Source organism: Lepus europaeus, chromosome 4 (assembly GCF_033115175.1).
Source record: "Lepus europaeus isolate LE1 chromosome 4, mLepTim1.pri, whole genome shotgun sequence".
Classification (NCBI taxonomy): domain Eukaryota; kingdom Metazoa; phylum Chordata; class Mammalia; order Lagomorpha; family Leporidae; genus Lepus; species Lepus europaeus.
In genome coordinates, this window is record NC_084830.1 from 100412246 (window position 1) to 100438862 (window position 26617).

Consider the following 26617-nt stretch of genomic DNA (forward strand, 5'->3'; position numbering starts at 1 on the left):
CAGATGGCGGCTGCATTTACTCCTTCATTGCATGCGGGACCCACACTGGGTGCTAATTAAAGCACTGTCTTCAAATAGCAGGCTCCTGGGACAACCCTGTGCCTGCTTTCCCAAGTCCTCCGTGTGCTTTCATTCAGCCTGTGGCTGCAGGGCTGCTCTGTCGCGTGCAGCATTTCAGTGCAGCTCTTGAGCAATATGCTCTCAGCTTTTTGTATGACAACAGATTTGAAACACAGATCTTTAGTTTTTACAGAAAGGCAGGTCACATACTGTAACAAAGAAAGAGTCTGGGGACCCTAAGACTTGAGGCATGCAAGATGGTGCATTCTGCGCTTCCTTACTGGCTCCCATCCATCCCAGGTGACATGCTGCAGGAGACTTCAATCTGGAACTGCAAACAAGGATCAGTACCAACACACTCTAAGAAAAGCCTAATTCTACAGGGCAAAGTGCCAGGAAAGGGGCAGCCCACCACCAGAAAACCTCTGGGCAGCACCCGACCTCCTGCACCACACACCAAGGGGCACTGGCCCTGCTCCTGCTGCCAAGGTGTTGCCAGCACCCAGCGGGAAGGTGATCCCTCCTAGCTCCTCCCTAAAGCAGGCTGAGCTAGTTGACATTTACAGGACATGCCACCCAAGGGCAGAAGAGTTCCTCAGGCACCTATGAAACATTCACGAAGACAGACCATGTCCTAGATTCTAAAACAACCCTCAAGAAACAGAAAAAATGAAATCACAGAGTATTTTTATGATCAGAATGGAATCAAACTAGAAATCAGGAACACTATGATAACAGCAACATCTCTAAACAACCAAAAATTAAGCAACATGCTTCTAAATAATATGTGGGTAAAGAGGAAGTCTCAAAAAAATACATAGAACTGAGTGAAAATGAAAATACAGCAACAAAATATGTAGGACACAGCTAAAGAAGCTCAGAAAATAAAGCACTAAATGCTCACATTTAAAGCTTTTAAAGACAATCACAGAATGAAATGTAAACTAAAGCTATAAAGCTTTCAGAATATCCATCCATCCATCCATCTAATAAGGAGGCAGGCCCACCCCTGGAGTCACTTCCCAATGCCTGAAATGGCCAGGCACAGGACCAGCATCACAGCCAAGAGCTGAGAGCCAGGAAGGCAATCCAGGTCTGCCTCAAAAGTATATAAACACTGAAAGGGAAAATGGGTAAAATGTTCACAGCTGGAGAATTTGAGTGAAGGGAATACTCTGCAGTATTTGTGCAACTTCTTTGTGTACCTGAGGTTATAAACAATTACAACTTAATAAATAAAAACTTTGAAGGTGTGAAAGACATTGCAGAGAGCCTGGTGTGTAAATGTTTTATGTGCAGATGTTTTATACCTATTTTCAGATGAAGAGACAAGTTGAGAAGCTAAAGCAAACACCCAAAAGCTATCACAGGAAACCGATGGGAAGGGAGGATTTGAATTCAGGCCTATTCCCAAAAGCCTGTGCTTCTCTCACTAGAATGAGGAAGGAAGAAAATCCCAACTCCACCACGGGGCTTAGGGTAGGATATCTTTATATAAAAACTGGTTTCAAACCCTTCACTCTCTTGGTACCCCATGAAGTCTAGGCAGGGGAACCTAACATCTAGAAGCCAGCTCCTGGGTGGGATGTCTGTCTATCACATATCACTGAGGGGAGCTCCAGCTGTAGACCCCCACTCCAGGGCAGCACACTGCCTCTGCTGTCAGCACTTCATGTGCTGACCATGCGGACAGTCACTTCTGCAGGTCCTCACCACCTTGAGGTTAGACATGACCTGGAACTTATTTTTAAATGGTTATTTTTTTCTGAACAGTATGGGAAGGCTGTACTGTGGTGAAGCCTCCCTCTCCTCCCAGCTCCCCTCTCCAGAGACAACCAACATTATGAGTTTAAATTTCCCCAATTTAGTAAGACAACCTGGACCATACTGTGATTCTAAGTTATCTACCTGAGTAGAATGGCCTAAGGGATCACTGTAAGTCTAACAATTTCCTATTTTAGGCATTTAGAATATCCTATAAATATCTGTAGAAAAATGTCTTAAACATGAAAACAAGAGAGGCTTACAACTTAGGCTTTTAAGACAGAAAGGTGTGTAAGCTGCATGGTCACAACAATGTCTGTGACACAACATCTGTGGAGTGCTGGGAGCTCACCTGGTTCCTATCGCGTGCATTTGTGTACCTGATCTTCTGAATGAAGTAGAATATGAGCCACGCTGAAGAAATAATCATCAACACAATAAAGGATATTGACACGAAGACTAGAGAGCCACGGCTGAAGTTCTTTGGCGGCATCCGAGTTCCAACAGCAATTGTCATTTGAACAGAGATGTTTTTCTCCAGATAACTCAAAATATCCTTACCCCTCAATTCTGTTATCATGACAGCAATGATATCTCCAGTGCCTGTAATGTAAAATAAATACATATGCTCAAGGGACATTTACAATTTACAGAAACATCAGACATAGAAAGATGGCACTTAGAAAAACTACCACCAATTTTTCTGCTAATGGAAAGGGTTTGCAAATTCAACTGAAATGGACTTGCAGCTGGACACACGTGCTGACTGGGGGTGTGCGGTCTGCTGTGCAGCAGTGAGACTTCCACAGACACGAGGTGCGAAGCAGCTGTGGTGCTCAGAATCACATCCACTGTCTCACAGCGACATTTACAGCACAGATCACTAAACCAGCCAAACGTGATAACAGAGAGCAACACAGCATATTACATAGCAATAGAGTCGTGGCTACAGCCTTTTCTATCTTAAAATGATCTTCAGAAAGTCTTAGTTACATAAAAAAGGAGAATAATGCTTTTTATCGTACAAACTGGCATTTCTTGCACTGATCATTCTAAGAAACCAAGAGCCCATACTATATGCAGAACTAGTACAAGGAACAGAAAGGTGTCCAGGATGTGGAGCTCTACAACATCAGAGAACAGGGACATGCACCTGTTAATAGAATTTCACGACTCAGTGCCAAAGGGGATACCTTTTAGTAGTGACATTTGAAACTAATGTTGGTCTTAGGCCTAGACCTGACTGGACTCAGGATCCAATCCAGTTTACCCCAGAACCTCCTGGAAACCAAACCCTTCCTAAGACAGGTCCAAGCTTTAAGATTCTGCACCAGTTTGGCATCAAAACACTTCCACTTTCTGACAGCTGTCCGGAAGTCTGCTCAGAGCCACAAACCATACAAGTTAATAATAAGATGGTCTTAAGCTGCCTTCTAGTCACCTGCTTCTTTTCCCTCGCCTGATTTCCATAGGCAGCGACATCTTAAAGGCAAGCGCCCGCCTCTCTTAGGGACAGTAGGAGACTGTTAGTCCCCTTCCTTCTCCACAAAGGGAGTGGCTTCCCACTTTCTTCCTATCACCAAGGTGGCTGTCAAAGGAGAGTAAGCATTTTACTTTGGGAGACAAAAATGTAATCACTTATTTGAATTTGAATAAGGTATGTACTTCTGAATGTAAGCTACCAAGCCAAACCAACTAGCATAGCCCCCAAAACTTCACATTCCAAAGGCTTTGTCAATAAATATTAAGCAAAAAAAAAATTGGTTGTATATGTTCATTTATCATATTTGGTTAACATGACCATCCTTATGTTACATGCTGTCAAGAGACTATGAGCAACTGAAAGAAATTTAGTAATAAGTTTTATGAAGCACATAATCCAGTGGAACATGTAACTTTGCATTACCTTATTCAAAATTGTCCCAGCTCTTTATCAGGACAGCAGTTTACCAGAATATTGATTAAAAATCCGTACACAAAAAAGAAAACTGCAAAATTTAAGCCAGCAAGGAGGTTAACATCTGATCATCTTTCTGAAATAAGAGTTCTGATCAGTAAGTTAGAGAAAATCATAAAATAATGCTAAATCATTTTAAAATTCCATTTAAAAACGTCGGGATTGTGCTTTTAACAGGCTTTTCAACAGGCAATGATCTGTGGTACAAGGTACCAGGTATGGCTATAAAGTAACTGAGACGGATCCCGTGAACAACATATGACAATCAGTCTCATTGCTTTATAATCACACCAGGTACAAATGGTTTTAGAAATCAGCTCCCTCCTGAAGACCCAAGCTGGAAGCAACAGGGAAAGCTAAACAGGTAGCCAAAAAAACCAATCCAGGTAACTATACTCAAAGAACATAAGATGAGCACGCCAACTAATTTCAACTGGAAAGCTGTCTGGAAAAGAAATGTTTAGTTATTCCAACCACCCACTCAAGTTCAATGGTATTTACTGAGCACACACTATGATCACGGCTCCTTACAGAGTATGGAAAGTCCATGCTTTTGATGACATGGAAACTGCATCTGCTCTCAGGAGGGCAAAGGAGAATCACAAAGGGACTAAAGAGAGGAGCTCGAGCTGACCACACTTGGTCTGGTCGCACGTGCACACAGGAAGACACTAAGCCACTGCTGACCATGCAAAATTAAAAACAAATACAGCAGATCATCAGAGTATCAGTGAAGGCACTGGATTCTTAATCATCTTAAACCCTTTACAGAATCTGACGAAAGTAACATCAGGGCCCCCTCCCAGAAGAAAAGCCCCCCTCCCTCCTTAAAGCACATCTGTGTTCATAGGCTGTGACTGAAGGATGCATCAGACACCTAACTTTTAAAGATTTGGGAAATCTTGCCCAGTTTCAGGAGGGATATTAACACCAGAGGAAATGTGAGCTTCAGGATGAAATTAGGGTTAGATCAAACGGTCGGTGACTGGTCAGAGGTGAGGCAGCTAGACTGTAATAATGCAGGCATTCAGGCAGAGAGGACAAATATTTGGCATACCCATCACACTCCCACATCCTAAGTCCCGGGCAAATGGCACTAACAATGGATATGGCCTCAGAATCACATGCATTTCAACATGTCTGGCACCGTTATCAGAAACAACTGAGTAAAATCTAACTTGTGATTTCTGCTCTCGACTACTTTCTTCAAACACTCTGTTATTTCTTAACGAGATCCTACGCTTCTACTGCTTGGGTTTGGCTGCTTCAATACAAAATTCTGTTCTTTCTCCTTTTGAGTCCAAAATACAGTTTCAACACTACTTGAACACCCATATGCCTCTTATTTAGAATTGTCAGCTGATAATATTTTGCCTTTTGTATATTTATTTATTTTTGCTGGACCAATGGAGAGTTAATTGGAAACATTTCACCCTTAAATACATTAGCAGTATCTCCTAAGAACAGTTATTCTACATGCACAACACATTTATTCATATTCAAGATATGTGACATTTAATAATACACAGCCCACAAGCAAGCCTCTTTGATGGGTCCTAAAAATGACTTTCGTGGCTGTTTGGCCTTGTTTAGGGATCCAATCAGGAGCTGTGGATGCTGCTTAGGTGCTGCATTTCTCTGATCTGACACAGATCCTCAGTCACTGCTGGTCTACTGTTCATGAAATAGAACTTTTTTGAAGAGTTCAAGCCAGGGGCCGGTGTTGTGGTGCAGTGAGTTAAGCCACTGCTTGAGATGCATGCATCCCACAACAGAGTGCCAGCTGAATCCCATATGCTCTGTTTCTGATCCAGGTCCCTGCTAATGAGCCTGGGAAGGCAGTGGATGATGGCCAAGTATTTGGGAGACCCCAAGAGAGTTCATGGCTCCTGGCTTCAGCCTAGCCAGCCCTGGCTGTTTTGTGTATTTGGGAAGTCAACCAGCTGACAGGAGATCTCCCTTTCGCATTCTGCCTTTCAAATAAACACATAAATAAATTTTTTTTAAAAAAAGTGTCCCAGCTGGATGTTCTGAGAGTTACTCGGGCTGGATTTGTCCACTTGCTTCCTGACTGGGTCTCTGAAGGAAACCTGCAGCGCTGGTCTCCTTCCTTCTCAGTGTGCTGCATCAGGAGACACTGGTCAGGCTGAATTTGGTGCCAATGACAATCTCTTGGCTAATATGGTACCTGCCAGATTTCTCCACTACAAATGAATGTCTCTTTTTAATCAATAAGCAACCATTGGACAATACTTTCAGATCGTGTGAATAGTCACCCAAAGCTCTTAGCATTCTTGGATGCTCACCTAAATCAGTTACTGCAGCAGTATTTTTAAAAAACTGTGATTTTTTTTTCTAACGCTGTAATTTCTTCCACATTTTGTAAAATTATTCTGTAGGCATTAATAGAATTTTCTACTCATCTTTTTTCCCATTAAAATTAAAACTGCAGGGTAGGCAATTTTTCAATCAATAGGAACCTCCTAATCTGGTGGGAGAATGTGTGACTCTGTTATAATCCTAAGGGAGCAGCAGGTTTGAGGCCACCACAAGTGACCTCTCAGAGTTCACCACCTCTGGGCTCTGGAACCAGGTTTGGGGCAAATCCCAATATCACACAGAACCTCTTTGAGCTTCCCTTTCTTTTTTCAGAGTTTAGGATTTTAATTTATCCTAAAATCACTGAAGCAAAAATTATGATAAAACATTCTGCTGTCCTTTGGAAGCCTCCAGTTGGGGGGGGGGACTATAGGAAAAAAGTTTTGTATATGGGATGAAACAATACAAATTCCAAACTTACAGGGAAGGGTTAGCTCTATCACTCATCTCTTTAAAAACGCATGTGACTATCCAGTCAAAATCCACAAGGTATCGCCCCTGAAATGCTGTTTACAGAGATTCCCATGCAGACCACAGGACCATACCCTACACTGGAATGTTCTCAGAAGGCTCTATCATTGACCAAGTGGACTAGTAAACACCCCAGAGTTCTTTCTTTCAAATGGAAGAGAGGAAGACAGGGACAGAAGTTATTCCAACTTGGTCTTCCTTCCTTGTGGCTCGTGGTCTCCACCTCCTCCTCTGCTGCCTGGGAACCCTCCTTGCCCCCTAAAGCCTCTCCGGCATCTGCCACCAAATCCACCTCAGTTTCCTGTGCCACTACTTTAGCCTCCAAAGCCACCTCTGCCTCCACCACGGCCCCGGAAGCCACTTTCACCCTTAGGATTGGCCCATTCCAAGGTAAACTCTGCTTCCATCAATCTCCCCATCTTGGCGGCCTCCTTGGTGGCTTTGGTGTTCTTCTCACTGTTGAAGTCTACGGAGCCAAACCCTTCAGAGATTTGTCCTTGCTTGGACAGAGCTGTCAAACGATTCCTTTAAGGTCTCCTCAGTGGCATCCTCAGACAGGTCCTGGCTGGCTGCTTCTTGCACTGGGCAGTCCCCTGGCTTTCCTGGCTTCTTGCACGCTTCTCAGCAGATGTGCAGGGAAGCGCCACAGCTTAATGAGTTAACCTGACCTGTACTGTTCTCACAGAAAGGAACAGAATAAAAACCCCAACCCCGACTACAGAACTTGGGTGCCTATTCCCTCTCTTCAGTTTCTCCCCCCAGTGGCCCAGGAGGCCCATGCTGACCAACACAGTCCTCCACGTGCACTCAGAAAGTGTTCCCAAATGGGAAGTGTCAGAAATCCATTCCTAATACCCACCCATCTTCCTGCCACCCCTCCTGGGCAGCTCCTGAAGGAGGATCCAGGAAGACAGCAAAGGAGCCCAGGCTCCAGGCTGCTGGCAGAGACAGGGGAGTTTCACTTTCAGCTCTTTCACTATGAGCATATCTCTTTTTTTAGAAAATAGCACCCCTGTACAAAATCCCACTCAACAGAGGTTTTAAGCTTTCACAGATAATCTTCTCTGTTAAGTTCAAATCACTTGCCAAAGTTTTAAGAAGTTCAAACACAGGAAGACAGACATCTTCTTTATGAGAAGAGTTCAAGGGCAGGTGTGTGCTACATTCCTACATGCGGTGTTCCTGATGATACTCTGATCACCCATGGTAGGTTACCACCAATGGCATTGTGTAATTCAGTGACTTACATACATACAAAACAGAACACCATATGCTTTAAATGCAAAGAGAAATTAAAATTGCCTTCAAGTTCTAGGAGGGCTGCCACCAAGAGAATAGCCAGGTGTGACTCAAGGTTTGCTGTAACAGTCAAGACAGATGGATCAGCGGAGCCCCGTGCTGCCACGTCCCCAGGAGACTGCTCACTGCAGCCCAGGGCCTTCTCTTTACTCTCATGTCCAGTGACACAGTTTAAGGCCTCCTCAAATGTCTATCTACCATAATTTCATTTCTTCAAACCTAGTCCCCGTTTTTCTCTCCACTGGTCCCATAAAAGAAAAAAGACAGAAAAAGATATGTCACATTCTCTTATGAAATGAATATAGCAATAATTCTGACTGATGTAGATGACAGGTTACATCAATTATAGATTTCCTGAGATTTATTAGCTTTCCTAAAACATAGATTTGTCCTGTCACTCTACTGTCCAAAAGCTTTGATGTATCCCACCTGTCAGCTAAATAACACCCAACCTCCTTAAACTGACATTCAGGGCATATGTGGAGCCACACAGCCCAAAGATAACTGAGACAGTCATGCTATGATGGACACTCCTTTACTCAATTCAACCACAGTCAAAGGGCCTGAAACAGAGGCTCATGTAATCCAAGTAGAACACAGAGGATGCCAAGAGGAAGAAAAGTGGAAAGAAATAGAGAAAGGGCCCAGGAAACTAGAAACATCAACAAAACTAACCGACAGGGGGAGAGGGAGAGAAAGGGAACCAGGCAATTGTCAGAGATGAAGACACTGGAGTCAGAGACTTCAGATGTAGGCATTCTGGGAGGCCACAGAAGGGCAGGTCCCAGAGAAGTGGAATGGTCAAAGGACCCAGGCATGGAATGAAATGCCCCTGGCAGGAAAAGATAGCATGTGTACAGCATGAAATGGAAACGGGAAGACCTGCTCCTGTGGAAGTGCACTGCTCTGAAAGCAGCTGCACTCAGCCAAGGCACCACCAGCAGCACAGCTTCCACCTGGTGCCTACAAAGTTTCACATGCCAGCTAGCTTGTCAGTCCATTGAAACTGGAAGCTGAGTCTCCCTCCACAAGGCTGACAGTGGGAGCCTAATGTGTAAGCCTCTGAATGAAAAGACATGGCAGTCACTGACGACAGTGGGCTAAAGGACAAGGGTTGAATAAGCCCTCATCTCTCATCCCTTTCTCTCTGGGCAGCAGTTCTTCCATCTCACACAAGTAGAGCCAAGGGTCCAAGCCCTGCACCTCAGCGTCAGTTCCTTTTCTTCTTAAACCATCTCCTGACTGCAGGCACTCATTAAGTAATTGCGTGGTCTGGTTCTTTCCAACCGTAAGAAGACAAGACGGTGGGAGCAAGAGCTGCACAGACAGACCACTTCTCCCTTCCTTACCGCATAGTGGCAGAAGGGAGTGGAGGTGGGTGGGGAATGAGGAAGACTTGTCATCAGTCAGCAGAGCCACAAGGCCTTTCTGTCACAGAGTCAGCAGGGCTCGCTGCCTACAACCCAGCCCTGCGCCCCTGTAAATAACTGGCCCTTTTTAGGCAACTGGTCCCATCCACAGGGAGTTCTGAGAATCAGAAAGGTCTTCCTTATGGAACTAACACCTGGATTTTCTAAACACCCACTCACAGCTCTGTCCTCTGGGGAAGTACCACTGAGTACACAAAATGCAGTTCATTCCTGATGGTGTACAACACCATCAACTGAAAGGGCTATTACTACTTTTTTGTATCATGAAAGAAACAAGGCCCACGAGTAAACTCTAAGATGTCATCAAATATAAGAAACATTCCAACTTCAAGTGTATACCCTGATCTGTTAAAGATTCAAAGACATCTGGGATCCCACTCAGTCTTTTCTTCATACTAACTATTCCTAGGGCCCCAAGACATCCATTTAATAAAGTTTTATTTCATTTGCTTAAAAGGCAGCGGGGGTGGGGAGACAGAGAGGGAGAGAAGGAATGGATCTTCCATTCCCTGGTTCATACCCCCAATGCCCACGATAGTCAGGCCAAAGCCAGGAGCCTGGGACTCTGTCCAGACTTCCTTGTGGGAGGCAGGGGCCCAAGCACTCGAACCAGGCCTTGGGCACTAATGGGGCTGACTAAATGAATACTTTCTTCTTGTTATCTGTGTTTCAAGGTCTTATCCCCCTAGTTTTGTGTCATTTTTAAGTAACATACCTACCTTTATGCTTTCTTCAATTTTTGATAAAAGATTTGAAATGGGTGGCAAAGAAAGGCTGCATGTAGGGTTAGGCACAGCCAGCAGGTGGTGTAAACTGAGAAGAAACTGCCCGCTTTGGTTTCCCACCAGGCACCAGAACTCTACAAGACTCTCAGGTCTGTATTTACACTTCAGAATCTGCCCTGAAGAGTGAAGTAAACAGATGGAGGCAGGTGGGATGCAGGAGCCAGGTTCCTCACTGGGGGAAATGTGGATTTAGAGACAAGCGAGGGGAGGAAGGCAGAGTGACCATGTGGTCTTGCATAGGAGCTGGAGTTTAGCTTAATATAGGAGCAGATGGCTAATACAGAAGTATGTATAGATATTTAGGAGAGGGCTTCAAAACATTCATAGAAAAGGCACATTATGGGGGCTGGTGCTGTGACATAGTGGGCTAAGCCTCCACCTGCGGTGCCGGCATCTTATATGGCTGCTGGTTTGCATCTCAGCTACTCCTCTTCCAATCCAAGCTCTCTGCTATGGCCTGGGAAAGCAGTGGAAGATGGTCCAAGTGCTTGGGCCCCCACACCTGCATGGGAGACCCAGAAGAAGTTCCTGGCTCCTGGCTTCCGATCAGCGCAGCTCTGACTGTTGCAGCCATTTGGGGAGTGAACCAGTGGATACAAAGTTTCTCTCGCTCTCTGTCTCAACTCTACCTCTCAAATAAATAAATATATAAATAAATCCTAAAAAATAGAAATGAAAAGGCATATTATGAAAAGCCTATGTATGAATTTCAAAATGTTTTTTTGCACCAAAATAAACTGACATTAACTTGTTATGTGTGAATGGGATCTAGTTTGAGGCATCGAGAAGGATAAGGCACTGCTATCAGAGCAACATGCTCAACCTGAGTTAAGAATAAACAGCAGGGGCCAGTGCTGTGGTAACGCAGGCTAAAGCCTTGGCCTGAAGCGCCGGCATCCTATATGGGTGCCAGTTCTAGTCCTGGCTGCTCCTCTTTTGATCCAGCTCTCTGCTATGGCCTGGGAAAGCAGTAGAAGATGGCCCATGTCTTTGGGCCCTGCACCCACATGGGAGATCTGGAATAAGCACCCAGCTCCTGGCTTCGGATCGGCTCAACTCTGGCTGTTGCAGTCTCTCAGGAGTGAACCAGCAGATGGTAGACCTCTCTCTCTGGCTGTTGCAGTCTCTCAGGAGTGAACCAGCAGATGGTAGACCTCTCTCTCTCTCTCTCTCTCTTTTTCTCCCCCTCTCTGTAACTCTTTCAAATAAGTAAAATAAATCTTAAAAAAAAAAAAATATTGGGGCCGGCGCCGTGGCTCACTTGGCTAATCCTCCGCCTTGCAGTGCCGGCATCCGATATGGGTGCTGGGTTTTGGTCCTGGTTGCTCCTCTTCCAGTCCAGCTCTCTGCTGTGGCCCGGGAGGGCAGTGGAGGATGGCCCAAGTGCTTGGGCGCCTGCACCCGTGTGGGAGACCAGGAAGAAGCACCTGGCTCCTGGCTTTGGATCGGTGCAGCGCCAGCCGTAGTGGCCATTTGGGGGGTGAACTAACGGAAGGAACACCTTTCTCTCTATCTGTCAAAAAAAAAAAAAAAAAAAAAAAAGAATAAACATCAAGCTATCAAGCTGATGATGTGGTTGGGTGGAAGGCTGGTGACATCAAGATGTTTTGTGAGAAGTCTGTGGAGACAACACCCCAAAGGAACCAGCAGGTGACAAAGAAGCAGATTCTAACTTGCCTTAAGAAGGGATGAGAGCCGGCGCCGCAGCTCACTAGGCTAATCCTCCGCCTTGCGGCGCTGGCACACCGGGTTCTAGTCCCGGTCGGGGCACCGGATTCTGTCCCGGTTGCCCCTCTTCCAACCCAGCTCTCTGCTGTGGCCCGGGAGGGCAGTGGAGGATGGCCCAAGTGCTTGGGCCCTGCACCTGCATGGGAGACCAGGAGAAGCACCTGGCTCCTGCCATCAGATCAGTGCGGTGCGCCGGCCGCAGCGCGCCAACCGCGGCGGCCATTGGAGGGTGAACCAACGGCAAAAGGAAGACCTTTCTCTGTCTCTCTCTCTCACACTCTGCCTGTCAAAAATGAAAATAAATAAATGAATAAATAAATAAAGAAAGAAGGGATGAGAGGATGTTGAAAATAAACTCACAGCAGCAGACCATCTAGAGCCAATTGTGAGGAAAAAAAATGAACCTTATCTGTTTCATAACTGAAGGGGGCTGACAACAGCAGAAATATCAGCCAACACCACAGACATCTCAACTGTTCCAGCTGACAAAAATCTAATTGAAAAACCAAAAGCAGCAGACTTTCTGCTCAATGGGTGCCACAACAGCTGCACCCAGATTAGCCCAGAGCAGAGCTTTCTTAAACAACCGGGATCAAGATCCTGAAGCACTTCTTTGGATAGGAGCAGGAGATGCAATGTGGCTTTACCAGGAGGACACGGTGCACTCACAGCAGTGGCTCCCAGGAAGTACAGGTGGTCCAGTCTGTCTGGATGCTCGCGCTACTTTATTTTCTCATGGAGCAAAGGATGGTAACATCTGCTTATAAGGGGAGTGTTCTAAGAAAGCCAAACAGAGCTTTAGCTGAAAACATGCAGGGAAGCCTCAGCACAGGCCTTCTCCACGACATTCCTGCTCCTTCCTTTCCTCAAACGAGGGAAACTTTGCCAGAGTGCTGATGGGAAATCAGTAGGCCTCCACCTTACAGCCCTGGTTTGGCTTCCTCCCATGGCTTTTTTATTTCTTAAATAATCTTTAAAGGGCACCAAGTTTTCTTCAGTTAGTAACATCAAAAGACTGCACCTGGAAAGGTTAAATTCCCAAGATTCTCAGTTCTTTAAGGACAGACTAAATGGCTGGTACCACCACTTACAAAAGGGTCTTGAACTTGCTGGAACTTTTGTTGAGAAATAAAGGGTTGTGGTTTTTTTTTTTTGTCTTTTAATCCACTTTTCCACAAACCTTTTGAGGTACATACACAGAGGTCAGCACACACACTCAGTCAATATGCACACACAGAGTTAGCACGCACACATACACACACAAACACAGGGACAGCATACACACAGATCAGTTCACATGCAGGGTCAGTATGCAAAAAGGTATTTCCTCACTCTGGTAGCTGAATAGGCCCAGCAGCAGGACATCTCAGCAGCTGCAAGCATACCCAGTGCCCAGATCTTGTTTTCTAGTATCATTCTCCAATAAGTGGAAACCCAGTTCTTTGGAGAAATGACTGGTTCTAGGACTAGGGCAGGAAATATATACAAGATGAGCCTGGTGTGCATCTGAAATCTCTAGAAAGCCAGTGCTCAAAACCCAGAAGAAATATAAAAACTCCAACACCCACATATTAATGAGGGTACATCGAAGGACACAGGAGCTCCTCACGGCCAAAACTGGAATAACTTGAGTAACAAAATAAAGGCATACTGTATTAAATCCAAAGTATAAAATAACTATTCATGAGTTCACACCGACATAAATAAATGTCTTGAACACAAAGAAACAATGCTTTTAAAGTGCTGAAAGGAAAACTCCGTCAATCCAGAAATCTACACCTACATCACCCTTGAAAAATGAGGGAGGAAAAAGATACTCTCAGATAAATGAACACTGAGAGACTTCAGCATCAGGAGATGCGCTCTCTCTCTCCTCTCTCTGTGTAACTCTGATTTTCAAATAAACAAATAAATCTTAAAAAAATAAAAAGGTACTCCTAGGGCCAGCATTGTGGCATGGTGGTAAAGTCTCCTCCTCCTGCCATGCCAACATCCCATAAGGGCATTGGTTCAGTCCCAGTTGCTCCACTTCTGACCCAGCTCCCTGCTGGTGGCCTGGGAAAGGCAGTGAAAGATGGTACAAGTGCTTGGACCCCTGCACCCATGTGGGAGACCTGGATGAGCCCTTTGGCTCCTGCCTGGCCCAGTCCCTGTCAATGCAGCCATCTGGGGAGTTAATCCATGGATGGAAGCTCTCTCTCTGTCTCTGCTCTCTCAGTAACTGTTTTTCAAACAAATAAATATTTAAAGAAAAAAACCCTACTCTTTAAGGTGTTTCAGCTTTAGTTTTTTGATAATTATGATTTTTTACTATTTATTTATTTGAAAGGCAGAGTTAGAGAGAGAGGAGAAAGGAGAGAGGGAGAGAGAGAAAGAGGGAGAGAGGGAGGGAGGGAGAGAGAGAAAGAGGGAGAGAGGGAGAGAAAGAGAGACAGAGATACCTTCCATCCACTAGTTCACTCCCCAAACAGCCACAACGGCTGGGGCTGGGCCAGGCAAAAGCTCCGGGCTGGGACCCGGGAGCCTCTTCTGGGTCTCTCATGTGGGTGCAGGGGCCCAAGAACTTGGACCATCTTCCACTGCTTTCCCAGGTACATTAGCAAGGAGCTAGACCAGAAGTGAAGCAGCTGGGACTCAAAGCGGCACCCACATGGGAAGCCGGTATTGTGGGGGTAGGCTTAACCTGATATGCCACAATGCCAGCCCCTATTATGAATTTTAAAAAAATGTATGAAAGATACAGAAGAAATATTTTTCAAACCCAGGAAAATATACATACAATTTAAACTCTTATTTTTTGCCATGGCAGTGGTGCATCTTTTCTGAGGAGCCTACATTAAATCCTCATTTAATGAGAATCTACAAAATTGTCAGGGGTGGGAAAAGTCTGGCCCATAGGCCTCATAAAGCCCATGAAATTATTTGGCCTGTCCCTGTCAAGGCAGGATTTGAAATTCAACAACGCTATAACAGGCTAATTTTTAAACTGATAATTTTATATGGCCCAGCAATAATTGAAATGGCAATTTCAATTATTAGCTAGTCCCTGCTAGCTGAATGTTATCATTTGCTTTTTTTTTTTTTTTTTTTTTTGACAGGCAGAGTGGACAGCGAGAGAGAGAGAGAGAGAGACAGAAAGAAAGGTCTTCCTTTACCATTGGTTCACCCTCCAATGGCTGCCGCGGCCGGCGCACCATGCTGATCCGAAACCAGGAGCCAGGTGCTTCTCCTGGTCTCCCATGCGGGTGCAGGGCCCAAGGACCTGGGCCATCCTCCACTGCCTTCCCGGGCCACAGCAGAGAGCTGGTCTGGAAGAGGGGCAACCGGGACAGAATCCGGCACCCTGGCCGGGACTAGAACCCGGTGTGCTGGCACCGCAGGCGGAGGATTAGCCTATTGAGCTGCGGCGCTGGCCATCATTTGGTCTTTTTTATTTATTTATTTATTTATTTATTTTATTTTTGACAGGCAGAGTGGATAGTGAGAGAGAGAGAGACAGAGAGAAAGATCTTCCTTTTGCCGTTGGTTCACCCTCCAATGGCTGCTGCGCTGCGGCTGGCACACCGCACTGATCCCAAGGCAGGAGCCAGGTGCTTCTCCTGGTCTCCCATGCGGGTGCAGGGCCCAAGCACTTGGGCCATCCTCCACTGCACTCCTGGGCCACAGCAGAGAGCTGGGCTGGAAGAGGGGCAACCGGGACAGAATCCGGCGCCCCGACTGGGACTAGAACCCGGTGTGCCGGCGCCGCTAGGCAGAGGATTAGCTGTTGAGCCACGGTGCCGGCCATCATTTGGTCTTAAAGGGCTTTCAGAACAACAATAACAACTTTACACTAAGTGGCCCACATTATTGATATCTAAAGGTATTTTGCAATGTGTTTGGAATTTAATTTTACTAATTTTCATAAAGTATGTTTTCTTGAATTCACATATTTCACAAAGTGTAGTACTTTTCTATTCATCACAAGTAAATAAATACAGAGCTCAACAGATTTTCAGGGAACAGGATGGAAGAAAGGCGAGAAGTCACTGAAGTGAATCTGCTCAGGCCCATAAGGAGAGGTGACATTGGTGACTGATCAAAAGACTAAAAATCAACAACATTATGTGGTTACATGTTTAAATCATCTCATTTCCTTTAATTATAGGAGGAATGTCCGCCTATTCTTATAGGTAAACAGATACAACTATGAAAAGATTTCCAATTAGACAATGGGTTGATGCAATTTAAGACTGTTACACAGCAACAGAAGACTGTATAAAGGTTTTGAAACTCAGGGAAAACAGACCCTTAATTTTCAGACAATGTGCATTATTTTAAACTATCCAAGATCCATAACTTCCCCTTTATATTACCACATATCCGCTAACTACATGACAAAGAACTCACTCTGCTTGCTAACTACATGTAAGGAGTAAAACCACAAATGCAGCGGCCTTTCCTGTCAGTGACGTCACAGACACTGCAGTGGGGAAGTGTCCTTCAGTCGCCAGGTGAAGGGCATTCCTTTACTCCACGACCAGGCTCCTGAACACTGCTGAGAGGGCAAGAAAACAAACACTTAACATTGGTTACAAAATATATCCGTAAATGGAAAGCAAGGTAAATAACTTAATGAAATCAAAGCAACACACAGTTATTCTGTGCAAGGTACTTGGAGAACCACTGCAGAGAAAAGGAAAGTAAGACACAGATCTTAACTTAAACTTGAGGTCCTTCCCCTGCTGCACCAGGCATGCAAATAATGGCAACACAACAGGAAAAGGACAATACTGGCAGAGAAGACTGCAGAGCAGTGATCTTTATTTTTGACTTTCACCAGTTCTATCTGTTCATATTAAAACATATACCACAGAGGTGCGAATCCAGTATTTCTTGACTAAAAGGAAAGGTAGGCAGAACTGACACACGAGCAGGAGAGGGCTAACCATGCATCTTTGGGCCCAACCTTTGAGATCATGAGGCTCGGAGGAAGGGGGCATCCTAGCAGAACCACCAGTGATTCTGATACAAGGGTGGTCGAGCCTCCTGTGGACTGCACTGCCCTCCAGGGTGAGGGGTACATCTGTGTTGGGAGAGATTAAGTAGTACATTTCTGGGCTGGGGCAGGCAATAAAGATTTTCTCTGGAGCACACACAGATGCTGAGGCTATACAAAAATCAGGAGAGGATGCTAATTCTGGAGACTTAATAGTCAGAAACGCCGGCTGAAAAGATGGCAGCCAGGGAAGGCTTCGCCTGACACCGTACTTACTCCATTCCCAGAGGTCAACTGGCTTTCACCCGGCACAGTTCACTAGGCTGAAATGAAACAGTTTTCTCCCTAACCACTGTCTCTCTGACCCTGAACTTGGACCTCTTATAAAAACAGGACCAGCCAGGACACCCTCTCAGGGTTTTCCTGCTTCCATGCACACACACAGTGCTCCAGCCATGGGCATATGAGCTCTAGCGACTTGTTTTGCCACTACACCTTCACCAGTGCTTCTCCTGCCTGGGTTCCCACATCCCCAGTCAAGGCCAGAACCTGTAGCTACTGAGTACAGTGGTGATCACACAGGGTGGGCTGTAGCTGCTGCCGATGTGTGATTCCCACCTGTACAGGCCCTGGCACCATGCTGAGACAGAACAGCAATCTGCTGTCAGGTGGCATCATGCTCACTAATGCAGATACATACGTCCCTTCTTTTAAAATCTTGTTACTAAACAAAAGCCCTTGCCATCAACACACTGCTGTTTGAAAATAAGGTTTCAAGTTTGCTTTTCTATTACTCTGTCCCACTCCTCCATGTTCAGCCATACTGTTTTTCCCTACTTAAAATCACTTCTACTTTGCTTTTTCCTATCTTAGATCTACACTCTTGAGGACCTGCCTAGATTACTCTTTTCAAAAAATTCATTTATTTTCATTTTTATTTGAAACACATACACAGAGAGAGAGAGAGAGCTTCCACTGAATGAATGGTTTACCTCCCAAATGTCTGCAACAGTTAGAGCTGGGCCAGACAGAAGCCAGGAGCTGGGAACTCCATCCCAGTCTCCCACTTGGGTGGCAGGGACTCAAGTACTTAAGCCAGCACTTGCTGCCCACAAGGGTGTGCGTTAACAGGAAGCTGGATGGGAAGTGGAGGAGCTGTGTCTCACAGCAGGCACTCTGATACGGGATGTAAACATCTCAAGCAGTGTCTTAACTGTCGTGCCACGTGTCTGCCTAGAATGCTTTTCTCAACTCTTGAACTCCGCTCAGGTGTCTACTTCCTTAAGGCCTCCTCTCTGCACTTAAGTCTTCTTTGTAGGACGTCTTACAATTATAATTTCTTATTCAACCTTTAAGTTCTCTGTTCTGCATTATAACTTCACGAAAAGAGGTGTGCCTTGTTTATGTCTAGAGATCTAATAGGAATTCAAAAATATTTGATCAATTAACATACAGAATCCAAATCCTCATTTGCTTGTCAACTGACCTAGCGTAACCTCCTATCACTCACCCTCCCAGACTCCTACTCCAATGGATAGTTTTGCTTCATGTGGTTAACCTGAGATTAATTTTTCTCTCTGGTGAAATCCTAAATAATCCTAATTCTTTGGGGCCCACCACAATGCACGCCTTCCCTCTGACGTCATCTGACAAGTCCCTGCAGAGGTAAGAGTCAAGAACCCTTGTCTGATGGCAAGGTCAGACTGTCCTGCTAAGCAAGCAGGCACAGTGAGGACTCATTGGAGCCCAGGGTTTCATATGTGTTGGTCTCCCCCAATGGGGACGGTGTTCTTTGAGGATGCTCACACTTGCTTCTGTGGGCCCCACAGGGTCTACCCAGAGCGCTGGGCAGAGAGCAACACCAACTGCTCATTAACTAATTTAAAACAATTACAAAACATGGGGAAAAACACTACAAAAATGAAGGAAAGTATAATTAGAAATAAAAATTTAAGTACCAAAAGTAAGTCTCAAGACAAAAGGAATAAATTGACTTCATAACTTTCTAAGAGTTACTGCTCATCCCAGGCACAAGAGTAACAACAACCACACAAGGTAAGAAGTTCATTATCTTGATAAATTTCACAGTCACCCTGAGGGTTAGATAAGACAGACGGATGCTCTCTGCTTTACAGTAAGGACATCAGTTCAAAGATGTGTTTATCCAAACTCACCAGGCTGGTAATCAGCTGTACACAGGATTCAAATCCCAACCTTGCAATTGCAAACACCTACCTCTTTCACTACCTTAAGGGGCTGTCTTATCTGACAGAAACATAATTTTTCCCCTACATCTAAAAAATAATTCAGAACGTTGTGCTAAGTTATAGGTCTAAAATAAATTTTTAAATATGATTTTGAAAGGCAAAATAGAAGAGACTGGGACAAACCAGAGAAAAAGAGTTCTATGAATTAGACAAAATAGTCAAGGATGCATTCTTGATGATGGACATGTAACATTCTCTATGGAGGACAGACTGAAACCAGCTACTTATTGCTTAGAAACAGCCAAAGGGTTCAAAGAAAAAAAGGGCAAAGGCTCTGCATTCAAGACACAAACAGGGGGCCCAGCACTGCGGCGCAGCAGGTTAAGCTGCTGCATGCATCCTATATGGGTGCTGGTACAAAGCCCAGCTCCTCCACTTCAAATCCAGCTCTTTGCTAATGTACCTGGGAAAGCAGTGAAGATAGCCCTAGTACTTGGGACCCTGCTCCCACCTGAGAGACCAGTATGAAGCTCCCGGCTCCTGCCTGACCCAGCCCTGGCATTGGCAGCCATTTGGGGAGTAAACAAGCATATGGAAGGGCTTTCTCTGTCTCTGCCTCTTTTCTCTGTAACTCTTTCAAATAAATAAATAAATCTTTTTTTTATTTATTTGACAATAAATAAATCTTAAAAAAAAAAAAAAAGACACAAGCAGGAATCCTTTCTCCATGAGATGAGCTCATCTGCAGGTTCATGATCCCCGATGGCATTTTTATTTTCCTCTAATCTTAAGAGTAAAATCATATTGTAGAACTCTATCCAATGAATCCATTTATTCCCATTGCTTTTGTTATGCTTCTTTAGTTAATTATGCAACATTTCAATGAAATGAAATGCAGCATTTAGAGCGGTTTGATTTTCTAGGTTTAAGGGCATGTTTTTTAGAGTGAATCTTTCTTCTCACACCCATAGGCATTTAGCATGCCCCTACTAATTATAAAGCAAAGCAACTGTCTTCATTTTTACATTTTTCTGGTCTATGTTTTAGTACCATTCTGTCCTTGTATGGTCTTTTATTTTCTATCCTGAACACCCAAAATATGAGTAAAAGTAACAAGCAACCACCTCATGAATAGGGGACATTTCTGGTGCCGGCGCTGTGGCACAGTAGGTTAAAGCCCTGGCCTAAAGTGCTGGCATCCCATATGGGCGCCAGTTCTAGTCCTGGTTGCTCCTCTTCTGATCCAGCTCTCTGCTGTGGCCTGGGAAATCAGTAGAAGATGGCCCAAGTCCTTGGGCCCCTGCACCTGTGTGGGAGACCCAGAAGAAGCTCCTTGCTCCTGGCTTCGGATTGGCACAGCTCCGGCCATTGTGGCCATCTGGGGAATGAACCAGCAGATTCTCTCTCTCTACCTCTCTTTGTAACTCTTTCAAATAAATAAAATAAATTTTTAAAATAAAAAGAAAGAAAAGGGGACATTTCCAACAACTCCGGCTTCTGCTGGCTTTCCCTGAAGGATGGTGCTGTTGCCCTGTGTGCTTGCCTGCTCTGTCCAGCAGTGTGCTGGGTTAGGCCCACCCTCCACTTCCTCTGCAGGGTGCACCACCATCGTGTGCTTCTACTGCTGCTGTAGCTTTTACATTCTCTTTCCCTCTTCTTTTAAAGACCAGCCTCTAGGCACTGCCAAGCACTGGCTCCCTCCTGCAGGCCTCCATGCTGACACTGGGTGTGGGAGTATCACCACAGAGCCCCCACACTACACAGCTCACTGCATGGAAAGCAGCCCCCTCCAAGTACCACAGCATTACACTGCCCTGGCCTCAAGGCTGCAGGTTTTCAAAGCTTGCGGGTGTCTCAGGTCACATGCCTTCTACTCACAGGACTCTGGAACAGCTGCTTCTGTCGCCCATTTCTGTGCATCTGTAATACCTGTTGTTTTGGAAGAGGATTTGCTGATCTCACCTGGTCATAACCGAAAGAGCTACTCTATTATTTTTATTTCAGGGTACTTCAAAAGATCAAAATGTACAGAAAACATAGTGAACAACCACGCACCCAAGACTCGGATTAAGAAACAAGACATTACAGATACGTCTGAAGTTCCTCACTCCTCCCTGATCCTAGTCCCTTCCTTCCCTCTCTGGAGGGGAAGCATCATCCCAAATGTAGTACTTACCTATCTTATGATGTATGCTTTTATTGTCTTATACACGCATTCTGAAACTATTACTGTTTAGTATTTTACAATGATACCTGACTGTAAATATTCTCTTGTGATTTATGGTTTGGGGATTCGCTTATGTACTTTAACCCATTCACAGTTAATTGCTACATAAATATATGGTAATTAACCCACTGTCTGGGCTGGACATGTGGGTGGTTCCCAATAACCTGTTGTTACAATATGACAATGAATTCTCTCTCTCTCTCTCTTTTTTTTTTTTTTTTTTGACAGGCAGAGTGGATAGTGAGAGAGAGAGAGACAGAGAGAAAGGTCTTCCTTTTTGCCATTGGTTCACCCTCCAATGGCCGCTGTGGCCGGCACATCGTGCTGATCCGAAGCCAGGAGCCAGGTGCTTCTCCTGGTCTCCCATGGGGTGCAGGGTCCAAGCACTTGGGCCATCCTCCACTGCCTTCCTGGGCCATAGCAGAGAGCTGGCCTGGAAGAGGGGCAACCGGGATAGAATCTGGCACCCCAACCAGGACTAGAACCCGGAGTGCCGGCGCTGCAAGGCGGAGGATTAGCCTGTTAAGCCATGGCGCCGGCCTGACAATGAATTCTCTTGTACACCTCTCCCATGGCCTGTACAGGAGTGAGAAGGCCAGAGAGAACTGGCTGCCACACAGGTGAAGGCGGAATGCGGAAGCCATTGTCTGAGCTGAGCAAGCAGAAATTGTCCTCTGCAGCAGGACTCTCGGCCTCCCACAGAACTGGGAGTTAGAGTCACACAGGCCTGAGAAAGAACATTTTCTACAACCCCCCAACCGAGGTAGCTTGGCCTACGTCACGAAAGTCAGTGCCAGATCTGGGACTGGAAACTAGGTTTTCTACCACTTTTTTTTTTTTTTAAAGATTTATTTATTCATGAGAGGCGGAGTTAGAGAAGAAGAGACAGAGAGAGATCCTTCATCCAGTGGTTCGCTCCCGAAATGGCCCAATGACTGGGGCTGCACCAGGATGAAGCCAGAAGCCAGGAGCCTCCTTGGGGTCTCCCACATTGGGGCAGGGGCTTTTGATGCTTTCCCAGGTGCACCGGTAGAAAGCTGGACCAGAAGGGGGGCAGCCGGGACTTGAACCAGCTGAGTTAATGGCTTTAACCTGCTGAGCCAGAGCGCCAGCCTCTCTACCTTATTTCTTCATTTCTCAAAACAAGATTGCTGGACTAGCAACTTTAGCATCATCTGGAAACTTACTAAAACTATAGAAAGTCTGGCCTTACTGAAGGATATCTGGCAGGATCTGCATTTTGACCAATTCCCAGGTGATCTGTATGCACATGAAGGTTTGCAAAGTACTCCAGATGATGTATTGGGGCAAATTAGTGGATCAGAGTATGAGGTCTTTATACAACATGGCGCCACATTTCTCTCCAAACAGCTGTACCTATCTACAGACCACGCCACTCTACTTTTCTATGCATCTAATGACAACACAGAGCTTCTGCCTAGGCTCTCATGTGCACCCCATTCTGCTTGCCTTCCAAAGTTTCTATTCTCATAAACAGATCCTCGAACTCTACTCTGGAGTTTCCTTGTTTGTGTTTGAACACACTAACCTAGGATGAAAAAGTAACACAGTCAAATAAGCTTGGGGAATACTAGATCAATCAATAGATTCTTAACACTAAGACCTCTGAGAGCCTTCAGCTTGTTAGTGAACACCGAGAGCCTTGGAAAGTGGAACACATTCCAAACCTATTGTGCCATCCACCTTTTACCCTCTCGTGGGTCATCTATGAACCTATCTGAATGAACAAATGCTTCAAGGAACACATTTGGGAAACTGTACATTAGTTGACAAGGACTTACCTCCACGTCCAAACAAAAATAACTAAAAAAAAAATTTCTTTTTTTTAAGATTTCAAGCCCTTATCCCAACATCTTTTCATATATTTAGTAAGGAGATTCTCGTTCTACTTACTTCTCTGGTCTTGTGTTTGTAAAATAAAATCACTGGGAAAGAGAAATACTTTTTCTCAGTTGAATTTATCTCTGTCCATTTTTTTCATGTTTTCAGTAAAGAAATCAGCATAAAATGAAGATAAGCTATATTATACTCAAAATTTCAAACAGTTGTCTATGACAACTGCAGAGATCAAACTGATACCACTCTGAGTCACAAGCAAAAAAAAAGCAAACCAAAATGAAACAAAAAAAATACCAAAACCAAACAAAAAAAGTCTACTGTCCTGAGTCCAAGATGCTCAGCTAAATAAAACTGTCCCTTCATTTCTGTGTGGTTTCCTCAAAAGAATTACGTTATAAAACTCCAATGATCTCTGGGTAGCAAAAAAATATTTTTTTCTATTTTAATCTTTGTGATTCTCTTTAGTTTCAGTTTTTCTAAAATGGGCACACTTTCATAATTAGAAAAAAATATATTTCAGCTTTAAAAGGCTTAGTTTGGGCCGGCACCGTGGCTTAACATGCTAATCCTCCACCTTGCGGCGCCGGCACTCCGGGTTCTAGTCCCGGTTGGGGCGCCGGATTCTATCCCGGTTGCCCCTCTTCCAGGCCAGCTCTCTGCTATGGCCTGGGAAGGCAGTGGAGGATGGCCCAAGTGCTTGGGCCCTGCACCCGCATGGGAGACCAGGAGAAGCACCTGGATCCTGGCTTCAGATCAGCACGATGCGCCAGCCACAGCGGCCATTGGAGGGTGAACCAACGGCAAAAAGGAAGACCTTTCTCTCTGTCTCTCTCTCTCACTATCCACTCTGCCTGTCAAAAAATAAATAAATAAATTAATTAATTAAAAAAAAAACAAAAGGCTTAGTTTGGGGTCCAGTACTGTGGTTCAGTGGGTTAGGCTGCTGCCTACAAGCCAGCATCCCATATGGGTGCCAGTTTGTGTCCCAGCTTTTCCACTTCTGATCCAGCTCCCTGCTAATGACCCAGGAAAGGCAGAGGAATATGGCCCAACTGCTTGGGTGCCTGCTACCCACATGGGAGACATGGAAGAAGTTCCTGAATCCTGGCTTCAGTCAGTCTGACCTTGGCTGTCAAGGCCATCTAAGGGGTGAACCAGCAGACAGGAGATCTCTCTGTCTCTCTCTCTCTATAACTCTTTCAAATGAAATAAACCTCTTTTTTTAAAGGCTTAATTTGAAAGAAAGAAAACTAGTCACAGAACAATAAAATTTAAATCCATCTGTACTATTCCTATCAAGATATATACAAAAGTATCAATGACTTCAATTAAGGTAATCAAGTCTTTCATGAAACTGTCTAAAAAATAGATTATATAAAAATTAGCTATATGATTAGAAGTTAATTTTTTTTAAATAAGTCACCAAACTCTCCAATCTTTATGAATGCAACACTAAACGTGATGTAGGCTGGAACCGAAGGAGCTAGAAGAACACTGGCAAGCTCAGGCCTACAATCCATCTGCTGGCTGTACCTGCTTCAGTTTCCTGGCCTGCAAGGTGGGAAGGGCATCGACCCACCGAGTAGGTGAGTGCAAGTACTAGGAACATGTTTAAAGGCTCATAGTAATGGGCCTATCAAACATCCAAGGCTGGCGCCGTGGCTTAACAGGCTAATCCTCCGCCTTGCGGCGCCAGCACACCAGGTTTTAGTCCCGGTTGGGGTGCCGGATTCTATCCCGGTTGCCCCTCTTCCAGCCCAGCTCTCTGCTATGGCCCGGGAAGGCAGTGGAGGATGGCCCAAGTCCTTGGGCCCTGCACCCACATGGGAGACCAGGAGAAGCACCTGGCTCCTGGCTTCGGATCAGCGAGATACGCTGGCCGCAGCGGCCATTGGAGGGTGAACCAACGGCAAAAAGGAAGACCTTTCTCTCTGTCTCTCTTTCTATCCACTCTGTCTGTCAAAAAACAAAAACAAAAACAAAACAAAACAAAAAACAAAAAAATCCAGTAAGTGCTCAATAAATTACAACAATTGTTATTAAGTTACATTAGAAATATCCTAAATGCTTCCATAAAAATGAAGAAATTACTGTTATTACTGCAATTATACTAATCACATTTATCTTGAGGAGATAAAGAGAATCTTTCCAGGACAGGCAATTCTTACAAATCTGTGATGATCTCAGTGAAAGATTACAATCAGATACATTATTTTTCAGGGTTATCAAGAAAAATGTAGGAATGAAAAAAGAATTAAGAATTAATTAATTACAGCTAGCTATTTAATAGAGTACAAGTTTAACAGACTGTTATGATCAATATTTAAGAAAAGAAAAAAAGACACACACCTTAACAAACAAATGGCAATACTCAAATTTAATCCCAGAATTATACTGAAAACCAAATGGCCTCATCAGGGATGGCACACTTAAGAGAAGGGCAAAGTCTTGGGCCCCAGTCTTTGTTTACCTGGGTGAGTCATGGTGACTGGCTCCTCTTTGGATTTATTGTTGTAGATGACCACGGCCACTGCATTGTGGAAAGCAGCCCGGGAGATTTTCTCTTTAAAGGTGCAGTTTCCCCTTTGCAGCAAGGCGATCCACTGCTTGATATTAGGGGGGACGAAGAATCGCGTTTGAGGATCGCAGCCCAGATGATCAGCAACTAAACAAAAGGGGAAAAAAAGCATGTTAAGAGGGCCAGCACTGTGGGTAAAGCCACCACTTGCAGTGCTGGCATCCAATATGGCACTTGTTTGAGTACCAGCTGCTCCACTTCTGATCCAGCTCCCTGCTCACGTACCTGGGAATGCAGCAAAAGATAGCCCAAGTGCCCCTCCACCCACGTGGAAGACCTGGATGAAGCTCCTGGCTCCGGCCTGGCCCAGCCCCAGCCATTGTGGCTGACTGGGTAGTGAAACAGGGGATGGAAGATCTCTCTGTCTCTCTCAACTCTGCCTTTCAATAAATAACTAAATCTTTAAAAAAAAAATAAACAATTACTCCAAGCCTCCATCACTATCTCTACACAACCCATTAAAGAAAAAGCTCAGTTAAAGACAAATGAACTCAATCACATGTTTACCAAAGGGCTGGACCTCTCCTCCAGTGCTACAGGGTCAAAGCTGCCAGCAGAGCTGTGAACTCCGCTGAAAAGGACAACATAGCCAATCTGTATGGGGAGGAGAGTGGTTCCATTACAACGTTACCGGCTGTGCAAAGTAAAACAACTGGAATGGACTGACACAGATAAAATGCATATATCCAGTGTCGGCTAGTAAAGAGGAGAAGGAAAAGGTAAACACAAAAGAGAAGCCCTTGCCTGCTTGTTTAGAGTCTCCCCACACCCCACACCCACCACCCGCTTGAGAAAACAGGAGGCTATAGGGTAAATCAGGCAGCCAAAGTAACTGATGGTTCAGTACCAAGTGCTCTTGTCGAAATTTAAGCATGTTTGAACACATTTCTTAAT

General features: G+C 44.9%; 1 protein-coding gene across 1 annotated transcript in view; it reads right to left on the reverse strand.

The window, feature by feature from the left end:
- The window catches only part of RNF130 (ring finger protein 130), a 110623-nt gene that overhangs the window by 45787 nt on the left and 38219 nt on the right, over nucleotides 1-26617 (reverse strand). The window contains exons 2-3 of the mRNA XM_062188574.1: nucleotides 25616-25810; nucleotides 2177-2427 (exon numbers count right to left, since the gene is read on the reverse strand). Of these exons, the coding sequence (XP_062044558.1) occupies nucleotides 2177-2427; nucleotides 25616-25810 (446 nt within the window). The remainder of the gene's footprint in view (nucleotides 1-2176; nucleotides 2428-25615; nucleotides 25811-26617) is intronic.